Raw genomic sequence first — 16862 nt, 5'->3', positions numbered from 1 at the left:
GCGAAAACCCGTCTCTACAAATATACAAATACAAAAAATTATTCGAGCATGGTGACATGGCCTGTAGTCCCAGCTACTCAGGAGGTTGAGATGAGAGGATCACCTAGGCCCAGGAGGTTGAAGCTGCAGTGAGCCAAAATGACACTACTGCACTCCAGCCTGGAAGACACAGTGGACCCTGTCTCCCAAAAAAAGAGGTAGAGAAACCTAACATATATCTCAGCCAGGTGATCAAGGTCAACATCAACAGTGATAAATTATGCTGTAGTATGTAGCCTTGATGAAAATTTACTTCACCTCTGTGGTCTTCTCCCAAAAACACATGATCCCAGTCCCACTATGAGGAAACCAAGACAAATTCAGAGGAGCATTCTACCAAATACCTGACCATTATGCCTCAAACCTTTTCGGGTCATCAAAAACAAAGAAAATTTCACAGATAACAGGAGCCTAAAGAGTGACAAGAACTAAGTGTAATGTGTATCCTGGACAGAATCCTGTAACAGAGAAAAGACATTAGCTAAACACTAACCTGAAGCAATCTTAGTAAGCATGGACTTTAAATAATGATCATGTATCAATATTGGTTTATTAATTGTAACAAACACCTTATCAATGTAAGATGTTAATAATAAGGGACACTAGATGTGAGGTATATGGGAACTCCCTGTACTGCATTCACAATTTGTCTGTAAATCTAAAACTGTTCTAAAAAAACGAAGTCTATATAAAAATAAAAATTACAAAACACCTGTATAGTGCTCCATTGTGTGGATGTACCATAGGTCGTTCAACTGCTTTATGTTGGGAAAGTGTGTTCCCAACATTTTCCAAGCGCAAACAACAGTGCAGTAAATAACTTTGTGCATACATTTTTTCATACTGTCAGAGTTATACTTTTAAGATAAATTCCTCAGTCCCACCTGGGACTGAGGGATTAAAAAGCAAATATACGGCAGTTTTGCCACATGGCAGCAAATTCCTCTCTATAAAGATTATAACAATTTGCAGACCCATCAGAAATGTATGAGGGTATACAGCCTTGCCAACATAATGCCCTGTCACACTATTTAATGTTGCCTCCCTGCAGATAAGGAATGGTATATTCAGTATATTTAATTTGTATTTCTCTAATTATTGAGGTTGAACATCTTTTCATGTTTAAAGGCCATCTTTTCTTTTTTTTTTTTAAAATGTCTCTCACACTTTTGCTCATTTTTCTCTCTGATTTTTGGCCTCTTATTCCCCCTCTTTTTGTTGTTGTTGTTGTTGTAAAGACAGGGTCTCACTTTGTCACACAGGCTGATGTGTTGTACTGCAGCCTTAAACAACTGGGTAAGTGATCCTACTGCCTCAACCTTCCAAGTAGCTAGGACTACAGGTATGTGCCATGCCCAGCCACTTTTATTTTTATTCTTTGTAGAAACAGGATCTTGCTATGTTGCCAAGCTGGTCTGGAACTCCTGGCCTCAAACGATCCTTTAACAGTCTTTGATTTTATTGTCTCTGGAATTCAGCGTACTTACTTAGGCACACTTTTCCCACACCTAGGTTATATAAGAATTTATCCAGGTTTCTTAGTGTTTGTATCATTTCATTTTTGACATTTAGATCTCTGCCCCATTACTTGATTCATATGTATGGCATTCTAACTTTTTCCAAACAGCTATATAATTGTCCCCATGCTATTTACTTAAAAATCTATCTTCCAGACTTCTGCTTCTAGCCACGAAAGAGTAAACAACATATAAAACAACTATTTTCATAGGTTGGGACAACAGACTACAGGAGTGTGATACCTGAAAGAAAGAAACAAAACAAAGTGAACCCTACATTCACCTAGCTTTCTACCTACAGACAATTTCCAAACCACGTAGCAGAGAACAGAACTCAAGAAGAGAATAGTGGTTTCACCGAGCGGAGGAGGCAAACATCAGAGGAGTTCGGGCAGGTTGGGGCAGCTGGAATTTGTGAGGTAGAGAAAAGCAGCAAAAGAACTCCAGAAATCTACATGGAGCTACCTTGAGTCACTGACTGAGTATTCACTATACATGTGTAGGGTGAACTTTCACAAGGCCACAATCACTACGAAGAACAACTACAGCAGCTACAAGCTGAAAAACGCACAGAGCTCATACAGGGCTGGGAGTCAATTGAGTCCTTATAAGCCAAAGTGGAGATCTCATTGAACACTCAAGTCAATCAGTAAAGAATCCTATTTTAGGAATTGGGCTAAACTAACTCTAGAGTAAAGGCTATGCCAGCTATGCCCTAAAAATATGTAAAAACACGAACTGCCTGCTGATACAAAAGATAAAATCCAAGTCATCAACAATATTCAGCCTCAAAACACAAAAAACCAGTAAACATGTTTTTTGTAGAAAATGACAAGCTGATTCTAAAATTAATATGGAAATGAAAGTACTTAGAATAGCCAAAACAACTTTGAAAAAGAACAAAATTGGAGGATTTATACTATATGACTGAGACTTACTACAAGGCAACAGTAATTAAGACAGCATGGTACTGGAGTTAAGAAGAGACACATAAATCAGTGAAACAGACTAGAGAGCCCAGAAATAGACCCACTCACATATGGTCAGTTGATTTTTGACAAAGGGACCATGGTAAATCAGCAGGGATAGAACAGTCTCTTCAACATATGGTGTTGAGACAACTGGCTACCCACAGGCAAAGAAAATCAACTTCAACTCACACCTCATACATACACAAAAATTAACTTGAAATCTCAGATAAGAATACACAAATATCAAAAGAAAAAAATGAAATTAACTTGAAACACAGAGCAATGTAAAGCTAATACTATAGAACTAAAAGAAAACACAAGGGTATCTTTGTGACCACAGAATACAAAGATCCTTAAGACACAAAAAGCACAAGCCATGAAAGAAAAAAAAAAAAAGACTTCATCAAATGTACAAGCTACTCTTTGAAACACATCCTAAAGGAAGTAAAAAAAAAAAAGCCACAGAGAAAATATTCACAATACCTTTATCAAAGGACTTGTATCCCAAATGATAAAAAGAATGCTTATAACTCAGTCATAAAACAACCCAATTTTAAAATATAGGCAAAAAATTTTATATGAATGGCCAAACAAGCACATGAAAAGCATATCAAAATCATTAGTCATCAGGGAAATACAATTTAAAACTAAAAGGAGATACTACTACATACCCACACAATGGCCGAAGTTAAAAAGTGTATAATATTAAGCGCTGGTGATGGAGAGTGGTAGGAATGTAGAGTAGTGTAAAATGGAAAACAGTTTGGTGGCCTTTTATAAAGGTAAATATACACTTACCACATGACCTAGTCATTCCATTCCTAGGTATTTACCCAAGAGAAATAAAAAGATGTCCACACAAAGACTTGCACATGATGGCTGGGCACAGTGGCTCATGCCTGTAATCCTAGCACTTTGGGGGGCCATGCCAGGGGGATCACCTGAGATCAAGAGTTCCATACCAGCCTGACCAACATAATGAAACTCCCTCTCTACTAAATATACAAAAATGAGCCAGGTGTGGTGACACACGCCTGTAATCCCAGCTCCTCAGGAGGCTGAGGAACGAGAATTGCTTGAACCTGGGAGGCAGAGGTTGCAGTGAGCCAAGATAGGGCCCCTGCACTCCAGCCTGGGCAACAGAGCAAGACTCTGTCTCAAAAATAAACGACTTGTGCATGAATGTTCATAGCAGCTTTACCCAAAACAGCACAGCTGCAAACTGTTTACCTGCCTAAATGTCCATTAATAGGTAAATAAACTGTGGCATATCCATACAATGAAATACTACTCAGAAATAAAAATAAATGAACTAATGACATGTGCAACAGCATGTATGAACCTCAAAAACATATCACGGTGCAAAATATAGGAATATACAACGTAGGCCGGGTGCAGTGGCTCATGCCTATAATCCCAGCACTTTGGGAGGCCGAGGCGGGAGAATCACCTGAAGTTAGGAGGTCGAGACCAGCCTGCCCAACATGGTGAAACCCCATCTCTACTAAAGATTAAAAAAATTAGCCAGGCCTGGTGGCGGGCGCTGTAATCCCAGCTACTAGGCAAATTGAGGCAGGAGAAACACTTGAACCCGGGAGGTGGAGGTTGCAGTGAGCCAAGATCGTGCCACTGCACTCCAGCTTGGGTGACAGAGTGGGACTTCATCTCCAAAAATAAAAAAGAATATACAATGTAGTGTACATTTCTAACAAATTCTAGAACTGCAAAATTCATCTATATCAACAAAAAGTAGTTCAGTGGTTACCTGGCCAAGAGGTGGGGGTTGGGGACTCACTGCAAAGGGGCACAGGAAACTGACAGAAATGTTTTAGATCTTGACTGTGATGGTGGTTGCATGGGTGTCTATATTTGACAAAACTCATCAAACTGTACACTTAAAATACATACATTTCCTTACACGTAAATTATACCTCAATAAATTTTTTTAAATCCGTCTTTAGTTCCAGTGATTCAAGAAGCCACCTTTATTATGAGAAATCCATTTGAAAGAAAAAAAAAGTTTAAATAGATTTCAATTTAAAATACTCGTGGACCAAAAAGCAATACACAAATATAAACATAAAACAAAGATTACTTAAGAGCAAGGATTGAAAAACTCTGGCCCTTAATTTGATTAACCTAAGACATAAATAAGAAGAGATAATATCCTTATTTATGTCTAGTATTACAAAAAGCACAACATACATCTAAAGGACTATACTGGCAAAATCCTCAATAACAAGACTGAAATATTATTCCACAGTCTCTTTCTCACCACTGTGCCTCTCTGTTGGCAGACCCTCTCTCCTTTTCTGTCTCTGACTGTAACTAACCATATACAAATTGAAATATTCTTCTTTAACACAAATAATTAGTTCTTGTTATTTAAACAGTGAACATTTTATATAGTTTTTACTTTAAAAATTGAAACTTTATGTTTTATTTACATAGTCTGGCTCATGTGATCTACATGTGTAGTGAAATAGCCCAAAAAAATTGTCATCAACAACATTCTCTGAACCTGTAAAAATATCTGACTTCACGTTTTATAAGTACTACTTACCACCTTACTTGTGGTCTATAAATTTTACTCACTTAAGTGATACTTTGTATTATTATAATTTGATATATCTACAGTTTATGGATATCATGAGAAAAAGTATGCAAAGCTAAAGAAAAAACAAATGCTTCTTGTAACAATGGTGTCATATATCAAACATATAAGGAAAAGCTAAATATTCAACAGCTATAAAAATGTCAGCTTGATTTAATGCATTCCAAATATGGATGGGCTCCTTTCCTATTTTGGTTTTAACAATGTAATTTTACTTCCATTCCACTAACAACTAAACACATCAGATTAAACCAATCATAAATCTAGTTAATGTCTAATTATATAACGTTTCCATTACCATTAAACACAGAATGGTAGCCATCAAAGAGCAGATACTCTCAGAATAATTCCATTAAAATCAGAAGAGTATAATTGTTCTATTGCCCTATAATTAGGAAAGAGCATTTTGTTGTAAGGACATGGATTCCAACTGTTACATACCAGTTCAGACGTTCCCTACCTACCATGTCTGATTTTTTACTAGTCATAAAAGGAGGTAGTTTGTGTAAAAAAACAAACAAACAAACAAACAAACAAAAAATCACACATATCAACTGCTCATCTTGACTAAACTCAGACTCCTTACTAAGACATTATCATTTCCTTCTATCAACGGAGTTAACATTTTACATTAGTGTGTTATACCTAAGTTTCATTTTGGCTGTACAGTCATTTTTCTGAACTCTTACATTTTTGTGACATTCCTTAAGCAAGTTAATCAAGACGTTGCATTCTTCAGTGTGCAAGTGTGGAGATAAGTCAGGATGCATCTTTAGGAGATGACGATGGATCACAGCAGTGCAACCTGTGGATACAAGAGTGTCTTGAATATGCATAAATACATTTATTATGCCACCTAAAAGTATCTTCATAAGAACCTCTAGTGACCTTTATCAGAGAAGCATGCTAACCATTAACCAGCTGTGTGACCTCAGGCCAATTATTAAACTTGAGACAAAGCTTTCTAATTCAATGATTAACATATTCAGCAAGTTATCAGTAGTATTTAGAGAACCTGCAGGTTCAGGAGAAAAGCAGGAAGCCTCAAGAGACCCAATCCCGGAAATATGCGCTAAAGAGAAACATATTGCTTATATTAACAAGCCTGACTTCAAATATTTTCGCCACATTCCCGAAATCAACAACTCATTTTGTTCAGATGAAATTCTACCAATTAAGAGAACTGGCTTATTATTTTAAAATGTATATTATTCTGAGGGTTAAAGGGTCATTAGTCCCATATTAGTGTGAATATAGATTGTTTTTTTCTTAATAGATGGCTGAAAAAAAACAAAACAATGAAACGAAACCAGAAGTTGTGAAAAAAAAATTCAAATTTAACAGATACAGCCATAAAACTAATTATTACACTGAAAACATGAAGCTGAAATCCCTGAACTTAAGTTTAATTGGTTCATTCACAAAGTGGAAAATAAGCACCAAGGTCAAAGGAAAAACATTATGGGCAGCTGTTCTTTTTTTTTTTTTTGGTAGTCAGGGGTCTTCCTGTGTTGCCCAGGCTGGTTTCAAGCTCCTGTCCTCAAGTGATCCTCAGCCCCCCAAAGTGTTGGGATAGGCATGAGCTACCGTGCCCCACCTGGGCTTAACCTATTCTAACTCTGAAATGATTACCAAAAGAAAGAACCGATTAGCTGCTATAATTTTTTAAAAGTTCCAAAGAGAAAACAGGAACCAACCCATATCCACTAGGATGGCTACTGCTGAAAAAAAAGCAGAAAATAACAAATGCTAAAGAGGATGTGGAGAAACTGAAGCTCTTGCGCACTGTTGATGGGCATGTAAACTGGGATAGCCACTGTGGAAACCGGTATAGCAGTTCCTCAAAAAATTAAAAACAACATTACCATATGATCCAACAATTCCACTTCTGGCTATATTCTCAGAAGAATTAAATGCAGGGTTTTGAAGAGATATTTGAATACACATGTTCAAGGCATATTATTCACAATAATTAAAACATGGAAGCAACCCAAGAGTCCAACAGACAATGGATCAGCACAATGTGGTATACACATACAATGGAATACTATTCAGCCTTAAAAAGGAAGGAAATTCTGACATATGCTACAACATGGATGAACTGTGAGGACATTCTGAGTGAAATAAGCCACTCAAAAAACATAAACATAGGGTTCAACATACGCAAATCAATAAATGTGACTCACCACACAAACAGAATTAAACACAAAAACCACATGATTATCTCAATAGATGCAGAAAAGCCTTTGATAAAGTCCAACATCCCTTCATGATAAAACCCCTCAACAAACTAGGCACTGAAGAACATACCTGAAAATAGTAAGAGCCATCTATGACAAACTCACAGCCAACATCATACTGAACAGGCAAAAGATGGAGGCAATTCCCTTGAGGACCAGAACAAGGCAACAGGATGCCCACTCCCACCACTCCTATTCAACACAGTACTGAAGTCCTATCCAAAGCAATCAGCCAAGAGAAATAAAAGGCATCCAAATAAGAAAAGAAGTCAAACTGTCTCTCTTCACTGACGATATGATTCTATACCCAGAAAACCCTAAAGACTCTGCCAAATGACTTGAGGAGTTTCAGGATACAAGATCAAGACAGAAAAATCAGTAGCATGTCTACACACTATAACGTTCAACCTGAAAGCCAAATCAAGAATGCAATCCCATTTTCAATTGCCACCAAAAAAATAAAATACCTAGGAATACATCTAACCAAGGAGGTAAAAGATCTCTACAGGAACAACTACAAAACACTGCTGAAAGAAATCACAGATGACACAAACAAACGGAAAAACATTCCATGCTCACGAGTTGGGAGAATCAGTATCATTGAAATGGCCATATTGCCCAAAGCAATCTATAGATTCAACACTACTCCTATCAAACTACCAATGGCATTTTTTCACAGAATTAGAAAAAACTATCCTAAAATTCATATGGAACCAAAAAGGGGCTCAAATAGCCAAAAGAATCCTAGGCAAAAAGAACAAAAACCAAACGTATCACATTACCCTACTTCAGACTATAAGGCTACAATAACCAAATCAGCAAGCTTCTCCTACAAAAACACACAAATGGACCAATGGAACAGAATAGCCCAGAAATAAAGCCACACACCTTCTGATCTTTGACAAAGTCAACAAAAATAAGCAATGGCAAAAGGACTTCCCATTCAATAAATGGTGTTGGGATAGTTGGCTAGCTATACGCAGAAGAATAAAAGTGGACCCCTACCTTTCATCATATATAAAAATTAACTCTAGATAAAGATTTACACAGAATGCCTCAAACTATAAGAATCCTAGAAGAAAACCCAGGAAATACCATTCTGGACATTCGCCTTAGGAAAAGAATTAGGACTAACTACTCAAATGCAATTACAACAAAAACTGAAACCTAATTAAAGATCTCAAAACAGCAAAAGAAACTATGAATAGAATAAACAGACAACCTACAGAATAGGAGAAAATATTCACAAACTATGCATCCAACAAAGGTCTAATATCCAGAATCTATAAGGAAATTAATTCAACAAGCAAAAAATAAATAATCCCATTAAAAAGCGGTCAAAAGGCTGGGCACGGCGGCTCACACCTGTAATCCCAGCACTTTGGGAGGCCAAGGCAGGCAGATCACAAGGTCAGGAGTTCGAGACCAGCCTGGCCAATGTGGTGAAACCTCATCTCTACTAAAGATACAAAAATTAGTCGGACTTGGTGGCGGACAGCTGTAGTCCCAGCTACACAAGAGGCTGAGGCAGGAGAATCGCTCGAACTCAGGAGGCGGAGGTTGCAGTGAGCCAAGATGGCACCATTGCACTCCAGCCTAGGTGACAGAGTGAGACTCTGTCTCAAAAAACAAAACAAATAAACAAATAAAAAAAAAAAGTGGGCAAAAGAAATGAACAGCCACTTCTCAAAAGATATACAAGTGGCCAAAAAACATGAAAAAATGCTCAACATCACTAATCATCAGAGAAATGCAAATCAAAACCACAATGAGATACCACCTCACATCAGTCAGAATGGCTATTACTAAAAAGTCAAAAAAACACAGATGCTGGGGGAAGCTGTCAGAAAAGAGAATGCTTATACACTGTTGTAGAAATGTCAATTAATACACCCACTGTGGAAAGCAGTCTGGAGACTTCTCAAAGAGCTTAAAACAGCTACCACTTGATCCAGCAATCCCATTACTGGGTATATAGCCAAAAAAAAATAAACCGTTCTACAAAAAGATATATACTTTGTAGCTCTATTCACAATAGCAAAGGCATGGAATCAACCTAAGTGTCTATCAGTAATGGATTGCATAAAGAAAATATGGTACATATATACCATGGAATACTAAACAGCCATAAAAAGGAACGAAATCATGTCCTTTGCAGCAATGTGGATGCAGCTGGAAGCCATTATCCTAAGTGAATTAATACAGCAACAGAAAGCCAAATATGGCATATTCTCACTTATAAGTGGGAGCCAAACACTGGATACTCACAGACATAAAGATGGCAACAAAAGACACTGGGGACTAATAGACGGGGGACGGAGGGTAAGGGCTGAAAAATCGTTAGGTACTATGCTCACTTACCTGCATGACGGGATCAACGGTACCCCAAACCTCAGTGTCACCCAATGTACCCATGTAAGAAACCTGCACATTACTTAAATCCAAAATCTGAAATAAAATTTGAAATTATGTATTTTTTAAAAGGCAAATACTTTAACATTCCACTTATATGAGGCACCTAAAGTAGTCAAAATCAAAGAGACGGAAAGTGGAATGGTTTTTACCAGACGGAGGTAGAAGGGCAGGAGGAGAAGAATGGGGAGTTATTGTTTAATGGGCAGAAAGTTTTACAAGATAAAAAGTATTATGGAGATGCACGGGGGTGATGCTTGCACAACATTATTAATGTATCTGAGACCACTGAACTGTGCATTTAAATGGTTAAGATGGTAAATTTTATGTTACATGTATTTCACCACGCGAATTTTATGGTATGTAAATTATACCTCAAGCTGTTAAAAAAAAATTGTGAGAAATTCAAACTGCCCATCCACCTCCCACTCAACAGAAACAAAAAACTGTCTGAACAAATAATTCCAAAGGATTACAGCATAGGTACAATGTCAATTGCAACTTATAAAAATGCAGTAGGTCCCTGTTCTATTCAGAAACTACTAAACACACACACACACACACACACACACACACCACAGCTGAAGACCACAAATAAAGCCATTGCACCTAGTTAAGTATTTATTTGAAACGAAAAATGAAAATGCAGCCAAGTTCAAATTTTGTTTGCCTGCAACTGACTCCAAGATCCTTCCAATGACATCAATTTTTGCCTTAGAAAAATTAAGTTTCATACAGTTCAGCAATTTAAGTTACCTAATATCATACCAATATTAAGCACCTACATTTACGAGAAGTGTTAGTTATCTGGTTTCTGCCTTATTTTTTCCTAAAGAAAACATACACTGGTATAGGCCAGGTGCGGTGGCTCACACCCGTAATCCCAGCACTTTGGGAGGCTAAGGCAGGTGAATCACCTTAAGTCAAGAGTTCAAGACCAACCTGGCCAACATGCGGAAACCCCATCTCTACTAAAAATTCAAAAAATTAGCCGGGCGTGGTGGTGGGCACCTGTAATCCCAGCTACTTGGGAGGCAGAGGCAGGAGAATCACTTGAACCTGGGAGGCAAGGGAGCAATGAGCCAAGATGGCACCAATGACCTCCAGCCTGGGTAACAGCGCGAGACTCCACCTCAAAAACAACAATAACAGAAAACAAACACTGGTTTAATTGCTAGAAAATCTCTAACTTTTTTTTTTTTTTTCTGAGTTCCCTTAGTATTTATTGATCATTCTTGGGTGTTTCTCAGAGAGGGGGATGTGGCAGGGTCATAGGATAATAGTGGAGAGAAGGTCAGCAGATAAACACGTGAAGAAAGGTCTCTGGCTTTCCTAGGCAGAGGTCCCTGCGGCCTTCCGCAGTGTTTGTGTCCCTGGGTACTTGAGATTAGGGAGTGGTGATGACTCTTAAGGAGCATGCTGCCTTCAAGCATCTGTTTAACAAAGCACATCTTGCACAGCCCTTAATCCATTTAACCCTGAGTTGACACAGCACATGTTTCAGAGAGCACTGGGTTGGGGGTAAGGTTATAGATTAACAGCATCCCAAGGCAGAAGAATTTTTCTTAGTACAGAACAAAATGGAGTCTCTCATGTCTACTTCTTTCTACACAGACACAGTAACAATCTGATCTTTCTTTTCCCCACATTTCCCCTTTTCTTTTCGACAAAGCCGCCATCGTCATCATGGCCCGTTCTCGACGGTCGCTGTCTCTTCGGAGCTGTTGGGTACACCAGCAGAAAGCCTGTCACTTCACACTCGGAAGGTTGCACAGCGGCCAGGCAGAGGCACTCCTCACTTCCCCGACGGGGCGGCCGGGCAGAGGCGCTCCTCACTTCCCAGACAGGGCAGCCGGGCAGAGGCGCTCCTCACTTCCTAGATGGGGTGGCGGCTGGGCAGAGGCGCTCCTCACATCCCAGACGATGGGCGGCCAGGCAGAGACGCTCCTCACTTCTTAGACGGGGTGGCGGCCGGGCAGAGGCGCTCCTCACTTCCCAGACAGGGCGGCCGGGCAGAGGGGCTCCTCACATCCCAGACGACGGGCGGCCAGGCAGAGGCTGTAATCTTAGCACTCTGGGAGGCCAAGGCAGGTGGCTGGGAGGTGGAGGTTGTAGCGAGCCGAGATCACGCCACTGCACTCCAGCCTGGGCAACATTGAGCATTGAGTGAGCGAGACTCCGTCTGTAATCCCAGCACTTCGGGAGGCCGAGGCGGGCAGATCACTCGAGGTCAGGAGTTGGAGACCAGCCTGGCCAACATGGCGAAACCCCGTCTCCACCAAAAACACAAAAACCAGCCAGGCGTGGTGGTGTGTGCCTCCAATCCCAGGTATTCGGCAGGCTGAGGCAGGAGAATCACGGGAGCCCGAGGCAGGGAGGTTGCAGTGAGCCGAGATCACGCCACTACACTCCAGCCTGGGCAACAGAGGGAGACCTTCTCAAAAAAAGAAAGAAAGGAAGGAAGGAAGGAAGGAAGGAAGGGGGGGAGGAAAGGAAGGAGGGAGGAAGGAAGGAAGCGGGGGAGGGAGGGAGGATGGATGGAAGGAAGGAATGAAGGAAGGAAGGAAGGAAGGAAGGAAGGAAGGAAGGGAGTCTCTAACATTTTCTAAATGTATTTGACAAAATATTTTTGCACATTTCTATCAACCAGCACTCAAATGTGTGCCTTTACAATTCAGAAACAAGGTTATGATGTACTGAAATGATTTCTTTAATTGACAAATATCTGAGAAGACACTTGGCTGAGATAACATTAATAGATGCAAAGATGTGTATTAGCCTAAGCACATAAAATGGTACATATTTTCCTCCCTCTATAACAAGTGTACCTCAAATGCATATGCTATTGTCAATCTGGGTAGGGTACCAATAAAACGTCTTCCCTTCTAATTCTCATTATTTAGTTTTACTTTGAATTGACAAATAATAATTGTATATATTTATGAGGCCCTTCTAGTTTCTTAGCCTAGATGACTATGTCAAAGAATAAAATGGTTTAATTTCATTTCCTTTTCCTATTCTTGGTAAGAAGCTACTACTTAACCTAAAGCTCTAAACACTCAGCTTATCCCTTATCCAAAAGATTCCTTGCTTTCCCCATCACTCCTTTCTTTCTTCTACCACATATTTTTAGCTAGATATGCTCTTCCTCCCCCTGCCCTCTATCTACCCGTCACCTATGCTCCCTGCCATCCACTTTGTCTCACTTGGCTTTGCCTAAATGTTGGTGCATACACAGATGTACTGCTGTATTCTGGGGTGTAATATGTAAGGTACAACTGTAAAAATGGCAATGTTCTCTCCGAAAACATGTAATTAAGTGCTGATGTCTTCCAGTACTCACCTTTAAAAGACTATTCTAGTAACACAATTTAACTCAAAATATATTTAACAAACTGAAGAAAAGCTAAATACGTATTCCACACTCTTATTCTTAAAATTTCTTCAAAGTCATAAGAAGATATCAACGTTATTAGTTTAGAAAATAATTTGTTGAACACTTGCCAAGTGCTAAGCACAAGTCTTAGCAATAACCCTATGAAATGGGTAGCCTTTTAAATTCAGTTGAACCATGATAAATTGTCTTTTCATAGGTCAAAATATGCACTGTCCACATTTTCATAGAGAAACTAAGGCCCAGGTCACACAGTAGTTAGCTGCAAAGTTACAACCCAACATAATCTCTAACCATGACAGATTTTTAACCCATGTTCAAAATAGGAAAGACAGGCCTTCACAGCAGTTTGTGAATGAAATACATTCAGATGGAAAAACTATTTCCCAAAAAGCTTCCGATTGACTACAAGTTTAACAGGTAGTCATTCTAGGCCCAAGTTCCAAAGCAGCAAACGTAATCTTATCCTGTAAGTGTGGAAATAGTGAGTCCATCAAAACACACAAAAAAAGAGGAGTATTGTATTTGTCACTAGTCAGCTACTCACAAGTTATGTCATTTTGGTTACTAATCTGAGACCAAAGTCTCTCTTCCATAAAATGGAATTTGCTCTTGACCTATATCTCAGTGATGACATGGGTTTAAAATAACTTATGTGAGGCCAGAAGCGGTGGCTCACTCCTGTAATCTCAGAACTTTGGCAGGCTGAGGCAGGCAGATCACTTGAGGTCAGGAGTTCGAGACCAGCCTGGCCAAAAAGGTGAAACCCAGCCTCTACTAAACATACAAAAATTCGCTGGGCGTGGTGGTGGGGGCCTGTAATCCAGCTACTTGGGAGGCTGAGGCAGGGGAATCGCTTCAGCCCTGGAGGCAGAGGTTGCAGTGAGCCGAGATGGCACCACCTACACTCTAGCCTGGGCAACAGAGTGAGACTCCGTCTCAAAAAATAATAATTATGAACACCAGCAGCATGGTGGAAACGAAAGTGAAAGGAACATAAGACCTCCTTCTTGGATATTTCCAGTGAAATAGAGAGAGAGGGATAAATTCCATTCAAACTGTTATTATTTGAATAGAGTAATATTTAATTCCAGTGCAGACCCCATGCCAGGCTGCTCCTAGGAGCGACCCCAGGGGCTGCCACGGGAGAAAGCCTTAACTACTCTGACTTCCACCAGTTTGTCAGTCTCACCTTTACAATGGCATTTAAGAAAACATCAAAAGGGTAAATTTGTCACGATTCCACCACCTCCCTCCTCAATCCAGCCCCATCCACTGTGTATGCACACAACGATACCAAAACAGTCCACTGAAATTCCTGAAAATTTTCAGCTGTCAAATGTGTTTTGATAGCTAGCTAAGGGGCCCACAAGGGCAATTTTAACCTTTCCTGAGGAGTAAGCTGGGAGGGTAGAAGCGGTAGGGTACTCTTAGTGAAGATATAAAACTTACAGCTTTATTTTACTCACTCCTTCAACCACAGTCTACTGACTCTGAGGTACAATTTTCCTCAAGAGTAGTCTAAGACAGATTTCAACCACCAGGTGGCAGAATTTTAGAAAATAAATCAAGAGCCAGCGCTGTATTGACTCTAGTATAAAGAAAACGGGTAAGCATTCCAATAACTCACTTCAGCAAATCTATAATCACAAGGAATAACCCTGTATTTTAATGCCAGTTGGCTTTTCTTTAGAAAGATTTTCCTATTGTGCGGCTGCACGGGAAATTTACACTACAGTTGTAATTTCTAATGTTACTGGAAAATAAGCAAAAAACAAGGCCAGAAGTCTGTTGTTCCAAGTCTGAAGAATCTGTTCTCCAGAAAAAAACTGTAAGCTGTAAACTCCGCTTTCTAAAATATATTTTTTTAGGCTAGGCGCGGTGGCTCACGCCTGTAATCCCAGCACTTTGGGAGGCCGAGGCAGGCAGATCACTTGAGGTCAGGACAGCATGGTGAATCCCCGCCTCTACTAAAAATACAAAAATTAGCCGGGCGTGGCCTGTAACCCTAGCTACTCAGGAGGCTGAGGCACGAAAATCACTAGAACCCGGGAGGTGGAGGTTGCAGTGAGCCGAGATCGCGCCGCTGCACTCCAGTCTGGGCGACAAAGCAAGACGCCGTCTCAAAATAAAATTAAAAAAATATATATATATATGTATATATAAATAAATAACATAAAACATTTTTAAAGCCTACATTTCGGCCCTGGTATTAAATAATTATTTTTCAACTTTTCAAACGATGAGCCACACCGCAGCAGAGGTGGCAGACACGGTCGGGGACCGCCTCCCCTGCCCATTTCCACTTATCACAGCGACTTATCACAGGACCAATTCTAAACCGATACCACTAAGAAAGTGACTGGAGCTGGCTGGCACTCTAGACTCCATTCCAGGCTGCTTCTGGGAGGGACCGGGGGGGCTGCCTGGGGAGAAGGACTTAACTACTCTGACTTCCACCAGTTTCTCAGTGAATGCGCCCTCGCAGCTTTCCCTGAATAAACATTACCAGGACTTACAAGGCGCCGAGCACTCTGCCAGAATCATGCGAATTTCAGAGGAAAATACCCGTTCATACATCGCAAGAAACGCACAGGCTCGTGAGGGAGCATTCTTGCAAATGCACATGGTAAATGCCCAATCGATGTTCGTTCAATGTCAGAAATTGACAACTAGTTCAGGCCTCAACGCAGTAGGAAAAGGATGAAAAAGAAACTCATTTTAAATCAAGTAAACAAGTGCAAAAGCCATGTATATAGAGGAGAGGAGATACGAATGGCATCACAACATAAAAAAATTCCTTTGCCATCGAAAACTTCCATGCCTTTAAGGTTTTAAATGAAGACTTCCAAAACTGATTTACTTAAGACTCTACATAAAACGCCTGATCTTTAAACCCAAGAAAACAAAGGTGAATGTGTTACTTTCCTGGGGAAAAAAAAAAAAGTATTAAAGGAGAAAAAAAGAGTAAAGTGTACTGACGGGGCTCTTAGTGGCTTCTCACATCACAGGGCACTGCAGCTGAGACGTGCGTGAACGGCCCCCGTTTTCTACCCGCAAATTCTCAATTGCTAGATAAACAACAGTAACAAAACTTTGTTGGGCGCTCATCGTGTCAAACCCTGTGTTGACGGCTCCATTCCGCAAGGCCCATTCTACAGGCGAGGAGGCCCCGGCTCCGGCAGGGGAGGAGCGCGCCCAAGGTCACCAGCCAGCGAGTGGCGGGCTTATTCCAACCCCGAACGACGCCCAAGGCCTGTCTCGGCCACCAGCGTGTTCCAGCGAGCGCGCAGCCACCTCACTCGCAGCCTCCCCAGCGCAGGAACCCGGCTGCGGGCCTGTGGCAGCCGGGTCTTCCCGGTCCCCACCTCCTGGGGCCGACGGGCGGCAGGAAGGGGCTCGGCGGGACGCGCCGTCAGGGGTCCTGAGGAGGAACAACGGACCACGTTCCGAACGGCCTGGACCCCCGAGACTCACCCGACTCGCGGCTACACCGGGAGAACTGAAGCGGCAGTCACCGACGGAGACGCCCGACCCGAAGGCCGGCTGCTAGGGAGCAGACAGCTGAACCGCTTGCCAGACGCCGAAGGCCGGGGACGCCCTCCACCTCTCCACCGCTGTCTGGGCTCCCCGCCCCCGCCGCCCGCGGGCCCCAAGGCGCATGCGCCGCCTGGC

The 16862-nt window shown here is 41.0% G+C and overlaps 1 protein-coding gene across 4 annotated transcripts in view; it reads right to left on the bottom strand.

The window, feature by feature from the left end:
• Positions 1 to 16862, bottom strand: part of CMC2 (C-X9-C motif containing 2) — a 55136-nt gene that overhangs the window by 21421 nt on the left and 16853 nt on the right. Inside the window, exons 1-2 of one of the 4 annotated variants that reach the window (XM_032156357.2) lie at positions 16665 to 16843; positions 5831 to 5946 (exon numbers count right to left, since the gene is read on the bottom strand). In XM_032156357.2, coding sequence (XP_032012248.1) covers positions 5831 to 5911 — 81 coding nt within the window. In that variant the 5' untranslated portion in view covers positions 5912 to 5946; positions 16665 to 16843. Of the gene's footprint in view, positions 1 to 5830; positions 6025 to 16664; positions 16844 to 16862 lie in introns of those variants that run through there. The other 3 variants (XM_032156358.2, XM_032156355.2, XM_032156354.2) reach the window with 3 other exon arrangements.

Source organism: Hylobates moloch, unplaced genomic scaffold, assembly GCF_009828535.3.
Source record: "Hylobates moloch isolate HMO894 unplaced genomic scaffold, HMol_V3 SCAFFOLD_6, whole genome shotgun sequence".
Taxonomy (NCBI): Eukaryota; Metazoa; Chordata; class Mammalia; order Primates; family Hylobatidae; genus Hylobates; species Hylobates moloch.
Note: the sequence above shows the minus strand (reverse complement) of the source record. Positions and strands in the feature narration are given on the sequence as shown.